The sequence below is a fragment of the Eptesicus fuscus genome, chromosome 12, assembly GCF_027574615.1.
Source record: "Eptesicus fuscus isolate TK198812 chromosome 12, DD_ASM_mEF_20220401, whole genome shotgun sequence".
Lineage (NCBI taxonomy): Eukaryota > Metazoa > Chordata > Mammalia > Chiroptera > Vespertilionidae > Eptesicus > Eptesicus fuscus.
Window position 1 is genome coordinate 60,107,918 of NC_072484.1, and position 16,237 is coordinate 60,124,154.

Genomic DNA, 16,237 nt, shown 5'->3' on the forward strand with positions numbered 1-16,237 from the left:
GCTCTGCCCCGGGCGCAGAGAAGCCAGGGGCCCCTCGGAGCCTCCCCGACCTCCTGGCTCGGCTTTCCCGCAGCCTCCAGGGAGAGCGGGCCCTGCAAAGCGGGGGAAGCTGGCCCTGCTCGGTAACACTGATGTCCGCCGCCGGTTCGAAGCTCCCTCGCCTGTCCGCGGGGCCGCAGGCCGCTGGTCCCGGCGCCACTCCCACAAACTACTAGCGGCTCCTGACCCGGGACAAACTTCTGGCCGCGGCGCAGCTCCCCGCCCGCCCAGCCTCAAGCAGTAGTCGCGCCCGGGGCCAGGCCGGGGAGCCCGGGTGGAAAGCCTTCTCGCCCTTCCTCTGCGCTCCGGTCACGCCGCATCCGCGCGGCGGTGGCAGCAGCGGCCGCCCCAGCCCCCAGCCGCGCTCCCCCCCGGAGGCGCCGCTGCCGCCCAGCGCGGGCCGGCGGGGAGGCGCTCACGCCCCCTAGCGGACCGCGGCGGCGCCTGGCGGCCGTGACGTGGGCTCTCCCTCCAGCCGGCCTGCGGGGCACCGCCAGTCAGTCCGGGAGCAAGCGCCCCGCGCGGAGCCGGCGCGGGCTCGGCTACTGGCGCGCCCGCCTCCCGGGGGCTGGGCTCGGGGCTGCCGGCGGAGAGGCAGCCGGCAGGACGCGCGCGGCCACGGCCACGGCCGGCGGCTCGGACCTGAGCCGGGGAAGGACAGCGGCAGCACCCGCTGGAACGGAGGGCGGATTTTGGCTCGGCGGGCGCGCCCTCCGCTCCCTCTTGCAGCAGCGCCAGACGCCTCGTGGGGTCAGCGGCCGGGCCAGAAGACCAGGACCCCGTCCCCTGGCCCTAGGAGCCGCTGGAGTTCGGACTTCTGCAGCTGTTGGCACTTTGGGAGACTGGTTCTCTTTCTCGCCGCCTTGAACCCAAAGATCCCGGCCGCACCTCCGCCCTCGCGCGCCCACCCTCCGCCGCCGAGGAGCGGCCCGGCGCGCACTCTGCAACATGAGACTTGGGATTGGCCTGGCGACTTTGGCCGGACTTTTGCTAACTGCCGCCGGGGAGGCGTTTTCAGGTAAGCGGGGCCACTTTTGCCAGCGCCTGGGGCGGGCGGGCCGGAGCGGGAGCCCGGGACGCCGGCAGCTCCCGGGTGGGAGAGTTTTAGGCGGTCGAATCGTCCGGGGAGGGGGCGCGGCGGGCCGGGCACCGATCCAGCCCGTTTGCCGGCACCGGGTGGGTGAAGGGCCTTTGGGGGAGGGCGGGCACCTAGAACTCGCGCTGGCGGAGCGGACTGGCCAGGAGCACTAGCCCCGGAGCCAGGACCCCCTTCTTGGCCCCCGCTCCTCCGCTGCCTGGGCTCGCGATCCGGGCGGACGGCCATCACTCCGAGTCCCCGGCCGGTTCCAAGAGGAACGGCAGAAAACTTTGCCTGAAGTTCGGAGCTGCAGCCGCCAGCCGCCGGGCGTGGGCGCTGCGCGGTCCTTCGGACCCGGAGCAGCGGCCGGGCGGGATCTCCGGTGCGAGGCTGCGCCCACGGCGATCGTCCCGACCGGCTGCAGCTCCAGGGACGGTGACGGTCGCCCTGCACCCTGCCATTCCTGCCGCCGCCCCGGCCGGTCGTCCCCGGTGGCCAGGGATCCTCAGGCAGGCGCGTGGCAGCTCCGGAGAGCCAAGGCGGGCATTCCTCCTCGGTGCCAGAGGGAGACTCGGCGGCCCATGAGGGAATGGCCGGGACCCCAGGCCTCGCGCCACCGAGGCCCTTTGCCCACCGAGCTCCACTTTCCCACCCTGGATCCCCAGCAGAGCGCCGCTGGCCAGTGGCAGCGTGTTAGCCCAGCCGCGCCGCCCCGGGGGTCCCAGGTGGGCAGGGAAGGGACTGGCAGTGCATGTGAGTGAGTGTGTGTGTGTGTGTGTGTGTGTGTGTGTGTGTGTGTGTGTGCACGTGTGCCTGCTTGCCAGCGCGGAGTGTTCTGAGTCGGGGGTCGGGGGAGCAGTGTTACAGGGGTTACCTCTGTATCGCCAGTAGTACCTGGAGCACACGCCTGGATGGACAGCAAACTCTTGCGCATTTCACACTTTATTTCTCATGTGTATTAGTTTCATTAAGTTCCAGATACAGTTGTGGCACTGGGCATCTTGCTTTTCTTTTCATAAAAAGCCCGCTATGTGGCCTTAAACTTGGGTTGCGAAGTAGGTTTCCATTATGGAGGAATGAATAAGTTGGAGATATATACATATACATATACATATACATATACATATACATATACATATACATATACATATACATATACATACACACACACACACACACACACACACACATAGTAATTTGATGGAGATTTTCACTGGTAGTAAACGCATATTTTAAACATTGAAAATGACATTTGGCTCTCTGGCCTGTGGAGACATACATTTTTACACCTTGGCATCCGAGGCACATACAGGCACAACATGTGTGTTGCTGAGCTGCAGGACCCTTGACCACAGTTGGTGGCAGAGATGAAGTTGAGCACTTGCCTGATGGGCTCAGTGCTGTGAAACCCAAACCAACTTCAATAGAGAAATACCCTTTACCTAACTTTAATATTTTCTCAACTGCCTGGTAATTGCACTTGCTCCAGAGGATTTAACAAAATGACACGCTGCTACCTGATATAAGATTGATGGAGATTTTGGCCTGTGTTCTTTATTAGTGAAATATGGAGTAGATTGGCCAGTTTTAGAGCTTTACAACTCATTGGTATTAGAAGGCAAGCATGAGGACCTTAGAACTATAACTCCCCTGCCTGGGATTTGTTTAAAGTTAAGCTGTGTCAAATAGCATTTGGATGGATTTTTAAGTTGTGTGCAAGAGTTTGGAAACAAATATTTATCTGGCTTATTTACACAATTTAGTTCCTCATCATTAAAAAGTATTTCAGCTTGGGTAGTACTGACCTCTGTCTGTGTTATGGCTGCTTTAAATTATCAATCGAATTGAAACAGATCTTTACTAAAATTTAGCCAGATTTTTTTTTTCTCAGAAGAAATATATCATTCTATTTGTTTGACTTACCATACCATGACTTGAAGTGTGTTTTCTCTATATTTGGAAAGCCAGAGTTATCTTAGTATATTCATGGGTAAAGGGGAAATGAAGGAGAGTATCTGAGAGAGTGCTTAGAAATATTGACGTTTTAAAAATTCGAAGTTGGCAAGTTTTGTGTGCCCAAGGTTCATTTATGTTGCAGCACATTCCCGTTTTTCTCTCTCTACTTTGTGCTTTAGGTAATACAGATATGAGGCACTTAATGCTTTGGAAAATCATGTATGTTGAGAAAGTTAATTATGATATTATGAGAGACACGGCAATTTCTTTTTATGATTCTTTTGGAAATTATATTAATGTGGCTACTTTTCACCTGACATGGGAATGCATTTTAAAGATAGAGAAGCTAGACTATAAGCTTGTTGAGGGCAAAGTCAATTATTTTCCCTTTGGTTCTCCATAAAACACTTAGGGTAGAGCCTTGGACTTAACATACTATTTGTTGAATAAGTTACCAATCCTGATCATTTGCAAACATGCAAGCTGTACTTGAATTGACTGACACAAAAGGGAGGGAGAGAAGTGATTGTTAGAATTTAGAATTGGCTTGCATTTTTCCTCATATGAAAGGAACATTTTCCTTAGAGGTCCTTTAGGCCACCCAAAGGACTAACTCATGAGGTTCTGTGTAATCAGTGGAGGTATTTTTATGTAACTAAGATTTATACGCAAGGTACTTTGCTACTCCCCTTATGCAGTACTCCTCATTTTCATATCCTCTTGTGGAATGGGTTTGGAATTTATATAATTGTTAATTAATCATTTCTGGAAGTCTACTACATGTAATTTGGATGCCAGACATCAGAAATAAAGTGCTAAACTTATTGTAAGGAAAAAAAAAAAAGAAGAGAAAGAGGTTTTTGGTCTATGATGACTTCATCTACTGTAAACATTTCCATTTAAAAATTATTATTTTGGTAATTTTTTAATTTGTTAGGCAAAATATTGGGGGCTCACTTTCTGCCTTCTAGACTTTTAATGATCACTAAAAATAATTTATGTATAAAGATATACAAGTTAGCTGTGAGGAAGAAAGTTAAATCATTCTACTTTTGCTTGAAATTCTTTTCCATAGTGAAAGCCAAACAGCTGGCAAGTTATTCCTCTTTCTTCCAGTTTTTCAAAAAGCCAAGTTATAATATATATTACACAACAAAGTGCTTAGTTTTACATTATAATGGGACTGGTGTGCTAAGTTCTGTTAAGCAAACTTTGGTCTGCAGAAATAGAAATACAGACAGATTGGGCCCTTTGTTTCACTTGTAAGTATTTGGAATAGATTAAACATTAACATAATTATGAATTTGGGACTCTTGTTGAGAAATTCATTTTGCAAAATATTCTTTTAAGGACGTTTGTTGGGAAACAGTCGGATTTAGTTAGTAGTATTGTACCAATGTTTAATTTCTTAGTTTTGGTAAGTCTGTGGTTATGCTGTGTTTTGGAAGGCAGGTAAAGTGTGTACTTAAAATATTTGTACTATTTTTGCAACTTTTTTATATGTCCAAAATTATTTCAAAATACAACAATTTGACATATTTAAATTTACGGAGAGTGGGGATAGATTTGGTTAGCTGTTTGACTTTTTCTTTTTCAGATAACTAGAGTCATGACATTTTATATTTTTATGGTGCTTTCACTAGATTGATCATTGATGTGGTGAAAATACTTAAAATTGAAATCAATGGGCATGAAAGAAATATGCCAAGAAATTACTATAACATTTTTAGTGTTATGTGTGTATAAAGTATTGCGTGAGTGCAGCAAATTATTCTGATCTGGAAAATTAAAGGATTTAGTCTCCTGTTTTCAAAGGGTTAGTTTAAAGGATTTCAGAAGAGAAGTTACTTATATATAGTGATATATGGAAAAGTAATATATATATATACACACACACACACACACACACACACATACAGTGAGTAATTCTAAATGAACTTAATGAAAAATTAAATTGTATTATATATTCAGATTATATAAACGGTATGTGAATTAAGCATAATCTTTAGTTTGGGGAAAAGTAAGTTTTAACATGTAAGTATGTCTGTGACAATTCTATAAAAGTTGATGACTTTATTTAAAAATTTCAAAGATCCCTAGCAATTGTAATACATTCTAGGAATCAGTAGGCTCTATATATCCATTTTGGTAGAGGAACTCTTTTGTATTAAGTATTGTTTCCTTTCAATGAGTGTTATTATCTAAGTCTAAGACATAGTTTTATAGTTAGAGGGTCAGGCGTTTTAATTAGTTACATACTTTTCCACAGTAAAACATTTTTCGTAAGGGTGATGTACATCATGCTTTTAATTTTAATCTAAGATTTTACTCTTTGGAATTCAACTTCCCACAAACTTCCTTACAGTTCCGTACCTTAGGGTGCTTATCATCTTTATGAATCAACATATTAATAAGCTTACGTTATAAGTGAAAGAAAGCTTAATTACAAAAGTTTTTCAGACTCACTCATGATAAATTTTAAAAAGATACAAAATAATAGAAACTTCCCATCATAGGAAGATTCAGCTTCTCAGGCTCCTAAAATACTGCCGTGGTTTTCAGTTTAGTCATCAGAAAGCCTGAGTGTACACTGCAGCTCCAAAAAACTACAGGGGACGATAAGTAGTAGGGCTTGGTGTTGGGTGGGGAGTTGGAAAGCTTTAGTCATCAGCCTTGGTAGTTTGTAGTCCCACCACCAGTGGGGCGGCTGGCAAGGCCAGGACATAATTAAGGGTGGGACTGTGTGAGAGAAAAACAAAGAGAACCATACAAGAGAAGGAAAGGGTTGTGTGCTCAGGTGTAAGCAACGCAAGTTCTGGACATCCTAGCGGGGGCGGCTCGCTGTCCTTGCACTCTCTTTGCTGTTAAGGGTGGAACATAAGGAAGGGAGGGCAATCGAGAGGGACAAAATGTGCAGATAGATCTATACCTCAGCAGCTTCGGTGGTTTCGGGAAGGACTTGGGGGTGCTGAGCCAGTGTTGGCAGTGAACTTGTTTAAACCTGTGCTTCTCAAAACTTAGTGTGCCCAGGATCGCCTAGCAGGTGGTCCTTCCCAGGGTTGGTTTCTATGGTGAGCCATGGTGATGCTCAAGTGGAAGGTCCCTGGAGGCTCCCACTGCATCCCCAGGTGATCCTGGGTTGTAGCCACGTTCTGAGAAACGTTGTTCCACATGAGTAGTTCTCCAAGGGTTGTCCTTAGACCAGCAGTAGGAGCATCTGGGCAACTTCTTAAACACCCAGACTCTGGGGCCACGCCCAGACCTCCCGAATCAGAAACTCTGGGCATGCAGGCAGCAGGCTCTAGATTCTGCTACTTGCTTAAGTGTGATAACTGCTGTTCTAAAAGCACTGGCATCCCCGACCTGCATTTTCAGCCTCCCTTGACAAGAGCTGAAAGAGAACTAGGGGTGAAAATATAATTCACATGCACTTATTAGCCTCTTGGTGAACACAGCCAAAATTATGCACAGGCTGATGCGATTGTTAGGTGAAACTGCCAGCGTGACATTTCAAATAATAGTCTTATCTGCGGAAGATATTGGATCCGCCAGTTGTAAAAAAAAAAGTTTTCTATAATTTTACTTACCACAATGTAAAGTTTTAATTAAATTTTGCAGTGATGATTAGCCATTGGAAATTTTTCTGGGTTGATATTGTGTATAGAAGACATTTGTTGGCTTGTTGTAATAAGCAGAGAGCCCAATGTGCCTATTAAAATAATTCCTTTAATTCAAGTAAATATTTCTTGAGCACTTACTCTGTGAGGCCCCTTTTTGGTGAGGGAACACTGGGATGGCAATGAGCAAAGGGAAGAAAGATATAGTTTCCATATTTTGAAAAATCATCCATCTATTAAAAGTTTCAAAATCGGCTGAAATAGAAAAGGAACAAGGACTTTCTTAGTAGAGAACTGGGAGTTAATAAACATAGAAGTCGGAGTTGTAATGTGGAAATGTGAAATTTTGCCTTTGGAAATGAACTCAACTTTCAAATAGAAAATGAAAGGTTTTCATTGTACATCTCTTTAAAATACTGACAATGTGTATCCTAAAATCGAGCCTTGTTTTTCTGTTATTCACAAAAGACAATCATTGCATCTCTGTCATTTAATACTCCAGGCAAATAAGAGTGATTGTGATGTCATGTAACAAATTTATCTTGAAAACGCTGTCACCAGACGTGGAGAGGGAGAATCAGTGGCAGAGTGCTTTTCACAAGGCAGCCCAGCCTCCTGCTTCCTGCTCCTGCTGCTGCAATCCGCAGCTGATCACTAGGTGTAGCTGCATCCCTAACCCCACCTGCAGGAGCCCAAGGCCCAGCCTTCCCCAGCAGGCTTCCAGCACTCACTCACAGCTGAAGGAAGGCGTGCTAGTTAGTGGAAATTCATCTTCCTGTACATGTTTCTCTGACTCTTTATTGTGAAATTAAATTCTTTAGTGGAAGTTCCACTAGTAGTCATTGTAGTTTAGTTTGTTGTTGTTAAATCACCAACCCCAAGACAATTTAGGTTCATCTGTGATAATCTTACTCATTCTTTTCCTTGGCTGTAAGATATGTTGTGATTCCAAATATTGCAGTGGAACTAAAAAGAGTCGTATATATGTGCAAACTAAGTAAGAGTTCATGTTAACCTTTCAGGCCTTCTCCATCAGGCATTTTAGTAATAGACTAGAAAAGGCAGTGGAGTGAATGACATGTGTAGGTGTGTAACATTCATATGAAGTGGCCTGTGTACTGTGCTTACATCTGCAAGAGATTACTTCTACAACACTGTCAATTTAGGTATATAAATCAGGAAGTCATTAAAACTTATATGGAAATCTGATTCAGTAAGTTTGTCTGCTTACAACTCAGAAGACCATGAGTCATTGCAAACTTTTTATGTGACACACAAGTGTTGGGCCCTGAGTTGAAAGCAAGGAGAGGTAGAAGAAGGCTGTGTCACTTACCTGGGGTGAATGGGGGAGGGGCATAACCTCGCAGGCCAAAGAGCAATGATTGTCAGGTGTACAGGAGAGAGTGATGAGAGTAGTGTTGTCAGAGACTTGTTAAAATGGATGCAACTTTAGAATCTTCCCTGGAGGAAAAGGCCACCGTTTAACAGAATGATTTATTTCAAAATGCAGCAGCAGCTTGAGCAGAAGCAAAGCATTTACTTTTTATGGGCTACATTTCCAGAGCATCAGTTTGTTTTCAGATGGGTGAATATTCATTTTAATCTCTCATTCCTATTCAATATGCAGAAAGCAGAGTTACTGCATACAATGAAAAGAATATGTTTCAGTTTGGGTTCCTGAGGCCCCATTACTTTTCCTCTGCTTCCAGAGATAGAATCAGAACAGGTTCCGAGATGGCCTTCTTGACACGATGAAGGGACCTAGACCACACCCATTTCACAATCCAGTTGTTTTTTTCATTGCCTGGATTATTATTTTTTAAATATATTTTTATTGCTGATAGTATTACAGATATTTCCCATTTTCCTCCCATCCCTCCCTCCTCCCAGCCCCTCCCCCCCCACACTCCCCAGGTCTTCCTACCCTATTGCCAGTGTCCAGGGCTATGCATGTAAGTATATAAGTTCTTTGGTTTATCTCTTCTCATCCCCCCAACCTCACATCGAGGTACGTCAGTCTGTTCCACAATCCAGTTTTGATGATCCTATTTGCTCTCTCTTCTCAGTTGGAGTAGTTTGAGGTACTTTAAATCATGTCATAACCACATGCTTGAAATTGGCTCATTGTTTTCTATCTAGATACAAAATTATAAAGAGGTCTGAAGCATTCCTTTTAAAATAAATGCTGAAAATGTGTAATTCAAATTACTGAACAGTGTTTTTAGTGTGTAGTAATCACTTCGTAAACATTTGTTGAATAAATAAATGACTGAATGAAGTTCCCTTGTGGAAGAAAAAAATATCACATTACTTATGCTTATTGCTGTTTTTTTTTTCTTTCTATAAAGTTTGACTTTTTTAAGCATTTGTAATAACCTTAACCATAGGCCCAGGTGGTGGGTTTTGTGATTGGTAACCTTAGCAATTTATAGGCGTGTAAAGTTTCAGTTGATAATTTTAAGGGGAAAAGTGTTACCTTTTGTTAATTAAGTATGTAAAATTAAGCCTGTAATTTTATCATATATAATCAAAATTTATAAATCAGTTATTGCCAGAATATAGAATTTTGATATAATACTGATCACTAAAAAACAAAATTTATTATGCGGTAGGTTTATCATGCCTCTTGGGGGGATGTGAGTCATTGGTATATTAAAAGAACCATGGTTCACTAGTAAGAAGGTACCATGACAGGGAAAAATACATACTGTCTTTGCAGTTTTATATCTGATATAGAATGAAATTAATTATACCTACACAGAGCTCAGACCTCCGCACCTTATCACTGGCTCATCTTTAGTACAACTGGCATGCTCTCCTTCCTCGGGTAATGAAACTTAATAAAAAGAGGTTGCTTGGACAAGTCTTATAAATTGTGATCTTCAGTTCCTTGACTTTTGAAATGGGGACCACTGAATGTGGTGTAAATCTTCACAATTTTTACTGACAGGGATTATGTTATGTGTGTATATTAAGGGGCTTCTTGCTTTATTTTCTCGGTTTATCAGTTACCGTATTCTTCCTGTTTGTGGTTTGTGTGGCTTTTTAGCGAGCCCCTCCCTTTCTTTCCAGGACTGGTCAATGGGCAGGGAGCCACTAGGGGCAGCTTGTTGACAGTTCTGTGTTACAGACTCTCAGAAGGTTTGGAGTGGGAGCCTGCCCAGTCACCGAGGCACTTGGGAAAGTGGAGGGTGTTAAGGCCCTGAATTCAGCTTCGGGGGGGGGGGGTGTCCCTGGGGTGTGGAAAGAAGGTCAGAGTCCCCCTCTCTCTTCCCCCATCCCTCCTCCCACCACCAGGGCAGATCAGGTATTCTAGGTTTTGAATTCTGTTTTTACCACTGAATCCCATGTGGCCTTGGGCATGTTATGTAATTTTTCTGAGCCCCAGTTTTCTTTTCTGGAAAAATACCTTGTTGGATTATCATAAAGACTAAACCAATGCCATGATGTTAGGAGGCCTCTTGAGGTGACAGGGCTATGTCAGTTCAATCATGAGGAAAAGGGGGCATCAGTCTATTCTGCTATTGTCCATGTCCATTGTAGGTTTAACCATATGAACTCACTGTTTGTATAGGTCAGAAAAGATGGAGTATTGGCAATTTCATACGGTTCAAACTAAGAGATACCCTTTCTTGGTTCAAAGTTTTGATATTTCTGCCTGGAGAACATATAGGTGATGTGTATGTAGATGCAGTTATACACACATATATGTCATTAATATATGGCCAATATTATGTTCTAAAAGAAGAAAAAACCCTGAAAATAACCAACCGATCATCTCAGAATTGACACCATGAAAAGCCAGCACTACTCAGAGCCATGGAAGGCATCGTGGGACACCTGCATTGGACTCACCTGAGGCTCTTCTTAAAAATGCATGTTCATGGCCCCACAGACCTACTGAGTCAGAAATCTCTGGAGTTGAGTCACAGAAACTGGTCAACACCTCACAGGAGTTTGGTGCTCATTAAAGCTTAACGACTACTGAAATTAGTAATGATTCTACCCTTTGGATAATTTATTACATCTTCTCGACTAGTGTTAAGAAAGAATCTGTGGATCATTACGTGAAGTTTTACATACCAAACTATAATTGACTGGAGAGAATTTCTTTTACGAAGTGGAGGCTTTCTGGTGTCAGAAGAGAAAATGAATTATGAAACAAGATATTTTATAAGAACTTACCTGCTTCATACCCATCTTCCAATTTGGTGGCCTCTAGTAAATGTGATAACAGTCTGGAGTTTTTAGGATATTATAGTGAAAGAATAAAGACATTTTAGAACAATAATAACACAGATGATTTTAGATCTTTAAATTTATAGATAAGAGCTGCCTTTTGAGATGTCTCATTTAAAGAAGATTATGAGACAAGATGATATTGGGAAGATTATTTTCCAGCACTTATTCCTTCATCTCATCTGCACCGAAACATGTGGACATTGTAGAATTATTGGCCTTAGTGACCCCACAGAAACATAGGCCACAATCTTGACATTTTGATTGTAGTAATTCTTTACAAACTCACAAACCTTAAAATGGGCACACCAGTCTGTTAAAGCACTTGAAATTTCCACTAGCTCATCATTTTGACCAAGGAAGAAAGGTGCTTGTTGAAATGTCATCTCTGGGAGAGGTGGCTTATTATTAAGTCATCTTAAATATGACATCCTCAACTAGCTGTCACCTCAATAAGTTGACATCCTTAGATGTCAGATTTCTCATTCGTGAAATGAAGACATTTGATTCAAGGATCTATGAGGTCTCTCCAATCACTTAAAGAGCATGAGGCTTGTCATCTACTGTGTCTTAGCTCCAATTAGTTTGTCAGATACCCTGGTGTAAGAATGAGATCTGGATCAGTGGGTCATTTTTGATAGATGAGGGTAGGAGAAAATATCTAGAACATTGGGGTCTGATCTGAGAGCCTGCCTGGTATAGCATGAAGTTGCTTATTAAAAGGTAGTTGGTGTTGAAGCGATGTCTAAAGGATTTTAGATGCTTCCCACACTTGCCATCAGCTGCCTCTGCACAAAGGAAGGTATGCATAAAGGAAGCTCACTCTTTTCCTTTGTTACTTGAGGATGTAGTTGCCATTCATAGGTGTGCTCTAAATGTAACTTTTGTGTCTGTGCATTTCTTTTACTTTCTAGTGACACCATGGAACTCATTCATAGCTCACTGAAGGTGAAGCACACTGGAGTGGGAAGATAGTATAGAAGTTATTATAGCCAAGTTCAGTACTTATCAGCTTATTTTTAAAGCCTCAAAATCTTTTGGTTAAGCAAAATTTTACATAGGTAAGAAAGTGTAAAAATCTTTTGGTTAAACAAAATTTTTGTGGACATATTTAAAAATTGACTCTACAAATTGAGGAACAAGTTTAACCGTTACCTATTGCTAGGAAACAAATCTTGCAAAACTTGGAGGCTTAAAACAACACCGTTAACTATTTTTCATGTTCCATGGGTGGTCTGTAGATCTAAGCTAGACTTGGTATGCTTTATGTATATGTCTCTATGCAGCAGATCTTGGCTGGGCTCTCCTGATATTTTGGGGTTGACTGGCTATCCAGGCGTCCTCAAACTACGGCCCACAGGCCACATGCGGGTGTTTTTGCCGTTTTGTTTTTTTACTTCAAAATAAGATATGTGCAGTGTGCATAGGAATTTGTTCATAGTTTGTTTTAAACTGTAGTCTGGCCCTCCAACGGTCTGAGGGACAGTGAACTGGCCCCCTGTTTAAAAAGTTTGAGGGCCCCTGGGCTATCCATTAGTCTAGGATGGCCTCACCTGGGACAGCTGGGCTCTCCACCATGTGGTCCTTCATTACCGAGCTGGTGGTTTCCGAAGAGAGGGCAGAAGTGGGCCAAGGCCTCTTGGCATGCTCATTATAAGGGCACATTCCACCTTACTGTTCTGGTAAAAGCCAGTCACACGGCCAGCCTACCATCAAAGGTGGGGAAATAGGCCTCCCTCCTTGCGGTGTGGGGCTGCGGGGCCACATTGTAGAGGATACAAGGAGACGTGGCAGGCTGGGTCCTGTACAGGGGTCTGCCAGAAAGAACCCAGGGTCCCTGCTCCGAGATGCCTCTGCTTTGAAGAACACAGTTGGGAAGTCACTGGCAGCATGAAAAAAAAAAAAAAGGAATTTAGGATGGAAAGATCTGCATTTGAGGTCCCACCCTGCCACTTACTGCCATCTGAGAAGGAAGTTATTTAACTTCGGGGAACTCAGATCCTTACCTGTAAATAGGGTCATTCAGTGGCATTCTGATTTATAGGTTTGCTTCAGAGGTCACATGGGCTAACTGACAATTATAAATAAATAAATAAATAAATAAATAAATAGCTAAATAAATAAATCAATCTTCTGTGTTTCCAGGTGTGTTCTGAAGGCGATTACAGCCTGATTTAATGTGAGTTTTTCCTCCTGACTGTATCATTTATCAGCTGTGAAAGTCACATTGCCTTTCTGAGGCCAGTTTCTTCATCTGTGAAAAGGGGATGATGTTTATCTCCTTGGTTATCCTATGGCAAACACAGTGCCTGGTCCATGATAGCTGCTGTCATTGTTGGAGCTCTTTGACTATGGAATAACCTTGAACCATTGCCTGGTGTGCTTCCTTTATGTCTGCAAACTCCATAGGATGTGGTTCCCCAGTCTCAAGTTTTCTTGCATTAGTGATCACGTTGATAAACTTAACTCTATTTCCTCTGGTTTCCCAGGAGCAAGGGCAGAGGAAATTTGAATATTGCATGCCACCTAGGTGTTGGGTCCTTTACCTGGCACTGCCATGTCATGGTTTATGGAACTGAGGCCCCAACACATTTTTGAATGTCACACAGATAGGGGTGCATCTCTTTATGAGCCCCAGAGTGTTCCTTTCCTCCAGGGCCTCTTGGGCCCAAAGCCTGTGTTCTTGTCCCTGCCTGTTGGGCCCAAAGTATCCTTAAATATTTGGTACAGTTTCTCATTTTGACATTTAAAACAATTGTAAATTGGGTGGAGCCCAGCAGTGCAATGTAACTAACTGCTATTTCACAGCCCTCTGAAATAGTAAATTAAAAGGAAAAGTACTTAGCTTCTAAGCAACTTGAATAAAATTAATTGGTTAGAGACATTATCCATATTTTTCATGAGCAGAAGAGGGCAGAATGTTGTCTTCGGTATCACCTCAAATCCTCTGGATAGAATTGTTTTTGTAATTTCTTGTGTTTAGCATCTGGATATCTGATTGAGGTGAAATGTGTAAAATCCTTTGTAAATCTCTTATCTGTGTGCCTTAGTGTTCTCAGGGGCAAAGTGCCTCTAAGGTCAGAGATAATTTATTTTAAGACTCACTTCAGATGGAAGTGGGCAGGCCTTTGGAGACTGATGTTAATCACCTTCTTTAGAACAAATTGTTTTTTCTTTTGAGGTTGAACAGAGGCAAAGAAAGCATGTAGATCCATATTTGAAGGATTTAAAACAATCCAATGAGCGGGTCTAATTAATCACAATGGAAAATAACTATCTGATGTGTAATAGTCTGCAATAAATAGATTCTTGTACTTTGCTTATTTAAAATCACTTTGTGTACTTTGCTTATTTAAATCATTTTTTTGCAGTGTTATTGGGGAGATTTATACCAAAATAAACTGAACATTAATGAAAGTTAGAATAAGTGAATATTAAGAGAGTAATAGTATCTTTCAGAGTGATTTTTTAAAACATAGGTTTAGATTAATTTTTATGAAATGATGATCATTTAACAGATGCAAATTTATACATAAGAACTTATTTGAAAAGTTCTGAGCAGCTAGAGAGAAAATGGAGTGGTTTGCTCGTTGTTAAGGATGAAGAGGACCCCAGGACTGGACCTTTAGGTTCTAATGTTTGGTTCTGCTCCCATCTGGCACGTCATTTGGGTCAGGTCTTCTAATTGTGACTCAAGTCCCTGAAGAATAAAATGGAGGTTATAATATCTCTAGTATCTAAAAGGATTATGTGGATCAGATTAAATGATTTTGAAAAGTGATTCCTCAGCTATGAAGTCTTCGCTACATGTGCACTGTCTTGCTGTCACACACCCTTGATTGGTGTTGTTTTTGAGGGTTTCAGTTGGAGCAGGACGTTCTGTGGAGCTGACGTGTGCTCCTCACTCTTCACCCCCTGGCACTCCTAGGCTTGCTTTTAGTGAAAATAACAAAGCTACCCGCCACCAGGTTGTTGTTCTGTATCTCTCTATAAATGGGAAATTGTTATTAAGTTGGCATTTTTTTCTCTCTCAGGATGCTTTCTGAATGTATACTGTTTTTTCCTATTCTGGGCCACCCCTCCTACTCCAGGGTTCATCTTCCATGCGTCAGTTCCATACACTAAATTTGAACACAGGGTTGAGGGATCATCAGTGATTGGAAGAATAGTCCAGGGTTGTTTGCAAGGCATAGTCTTTTCCAGACATAAAAAGTTCTGTAGAACTGGAGTGGAATGAGGCAGCATGGAGTCCTCCTGCCTTAGGAGGTTGCTGCACCGTCTGTGGGCGAGGACTCCGGGCTGAGCTCTGTGTGAGGCCCTGCGGCCTGGCTGGGCTGGCTACTCAGGACATGAGCGAGTCCAAGATGAGGATTTGCTCACAGGGGCTCGCAGACAATCCTGAGGGGCACATAGATGAGCTGAGGGCTGGCCTGTGCACAAGCGCACTGGAAGCCGAGTCTATAGCAAGGAAGCCCCAGAGGCAGGGCGCTGCAGGGGTCAGCTCACAGGGGCAGGGTGAGGAGTTGCAGTGTGCCCGTGGTAATTAGGAGATGCCCATGAGCATGTGGACACTGCATGGAGGGAAGGGAGGGAAGAGACCTCTAAATAATATTTTCTTTGAATGTTTTTTTCTCTCAAAATGGAATGCCTCCTAATCAAGCTCGTGTTTGAAGGTTGTGTCATCTACTTAGAGAAGATGCAGAAGGGAAAAGGCCTGGGAAATTGAAGAAAGGAAAAAACTTTTAATAGTTTTTTTTTTTTTTAATTGGAAGATCCTGTTAGTGACTTGGCCTCTTTCCCTTCTGTCTCCTTGCAGTAGCTTGTATTTGCTGCTGTGTTTAAGGATAACTGTGCTGGTGCAGAATTTGGCCAAAAGCTAGAAAAGTGTGTGGGATTAGGGAAATTTCAGGGATCAGAATCTGGGCTTCTTTTATTCTCATGCCTGCTAACATGGTCCTAAACTTTCTCTTTTTCCTTTTTCTTCTCTCATCCTTTCCCTTCCTGTATTTTCATCTTAAGTAATAAGTGTGTTTTAAAAGAAAATGGAGAACTAAGCAGGTATCTGCATGCCATTGGACCATCACCATTCCTCTCCCAATAGAATTACCATTGGACAGGCTATGGCATCCTCTTCCTCCTTTGAAGGATGTGGATGGCAGTGCGTGTTGGTTAAATGGAGAGAAATGGTAAGTAAGGCGTAACCCCTACCATGTCTATGTCAGGCACCGGCTGGGGATTTATCAGCCTTATATCTAGTCAGCAGAGTACTTATGGATAAAACTATTATAATATAACAAAAGGAAACTAA

At 43.3% G+C, this 16,237-nt stretch overlaps 1 protein-coding gene across 1 annotated transcript in view; it reads left to right on the forward strand.

Annotated features, from left to right (window-relative positions):
• The first annotated feature begins 520 nt into the window (after positions 1-520).
• Positions 521-16,237, forward strand: part of PTPRM (protein tyrosine phosphatase receptor type M) — a 650,464-nt gene continuing 634,747 nt past the window's right edge. The window contains exon 1 of the mRNA XM_008159881.3: positions 521-1,057. Within this exon, the coding sequence (XP_008158103.2) occupies positions 988-1,057 (70 nt within the window). The 5' untranslated portion in view covers positions 521-987. The remainder of the gene's footprint in view (positions 1,058-16,237) is intronic.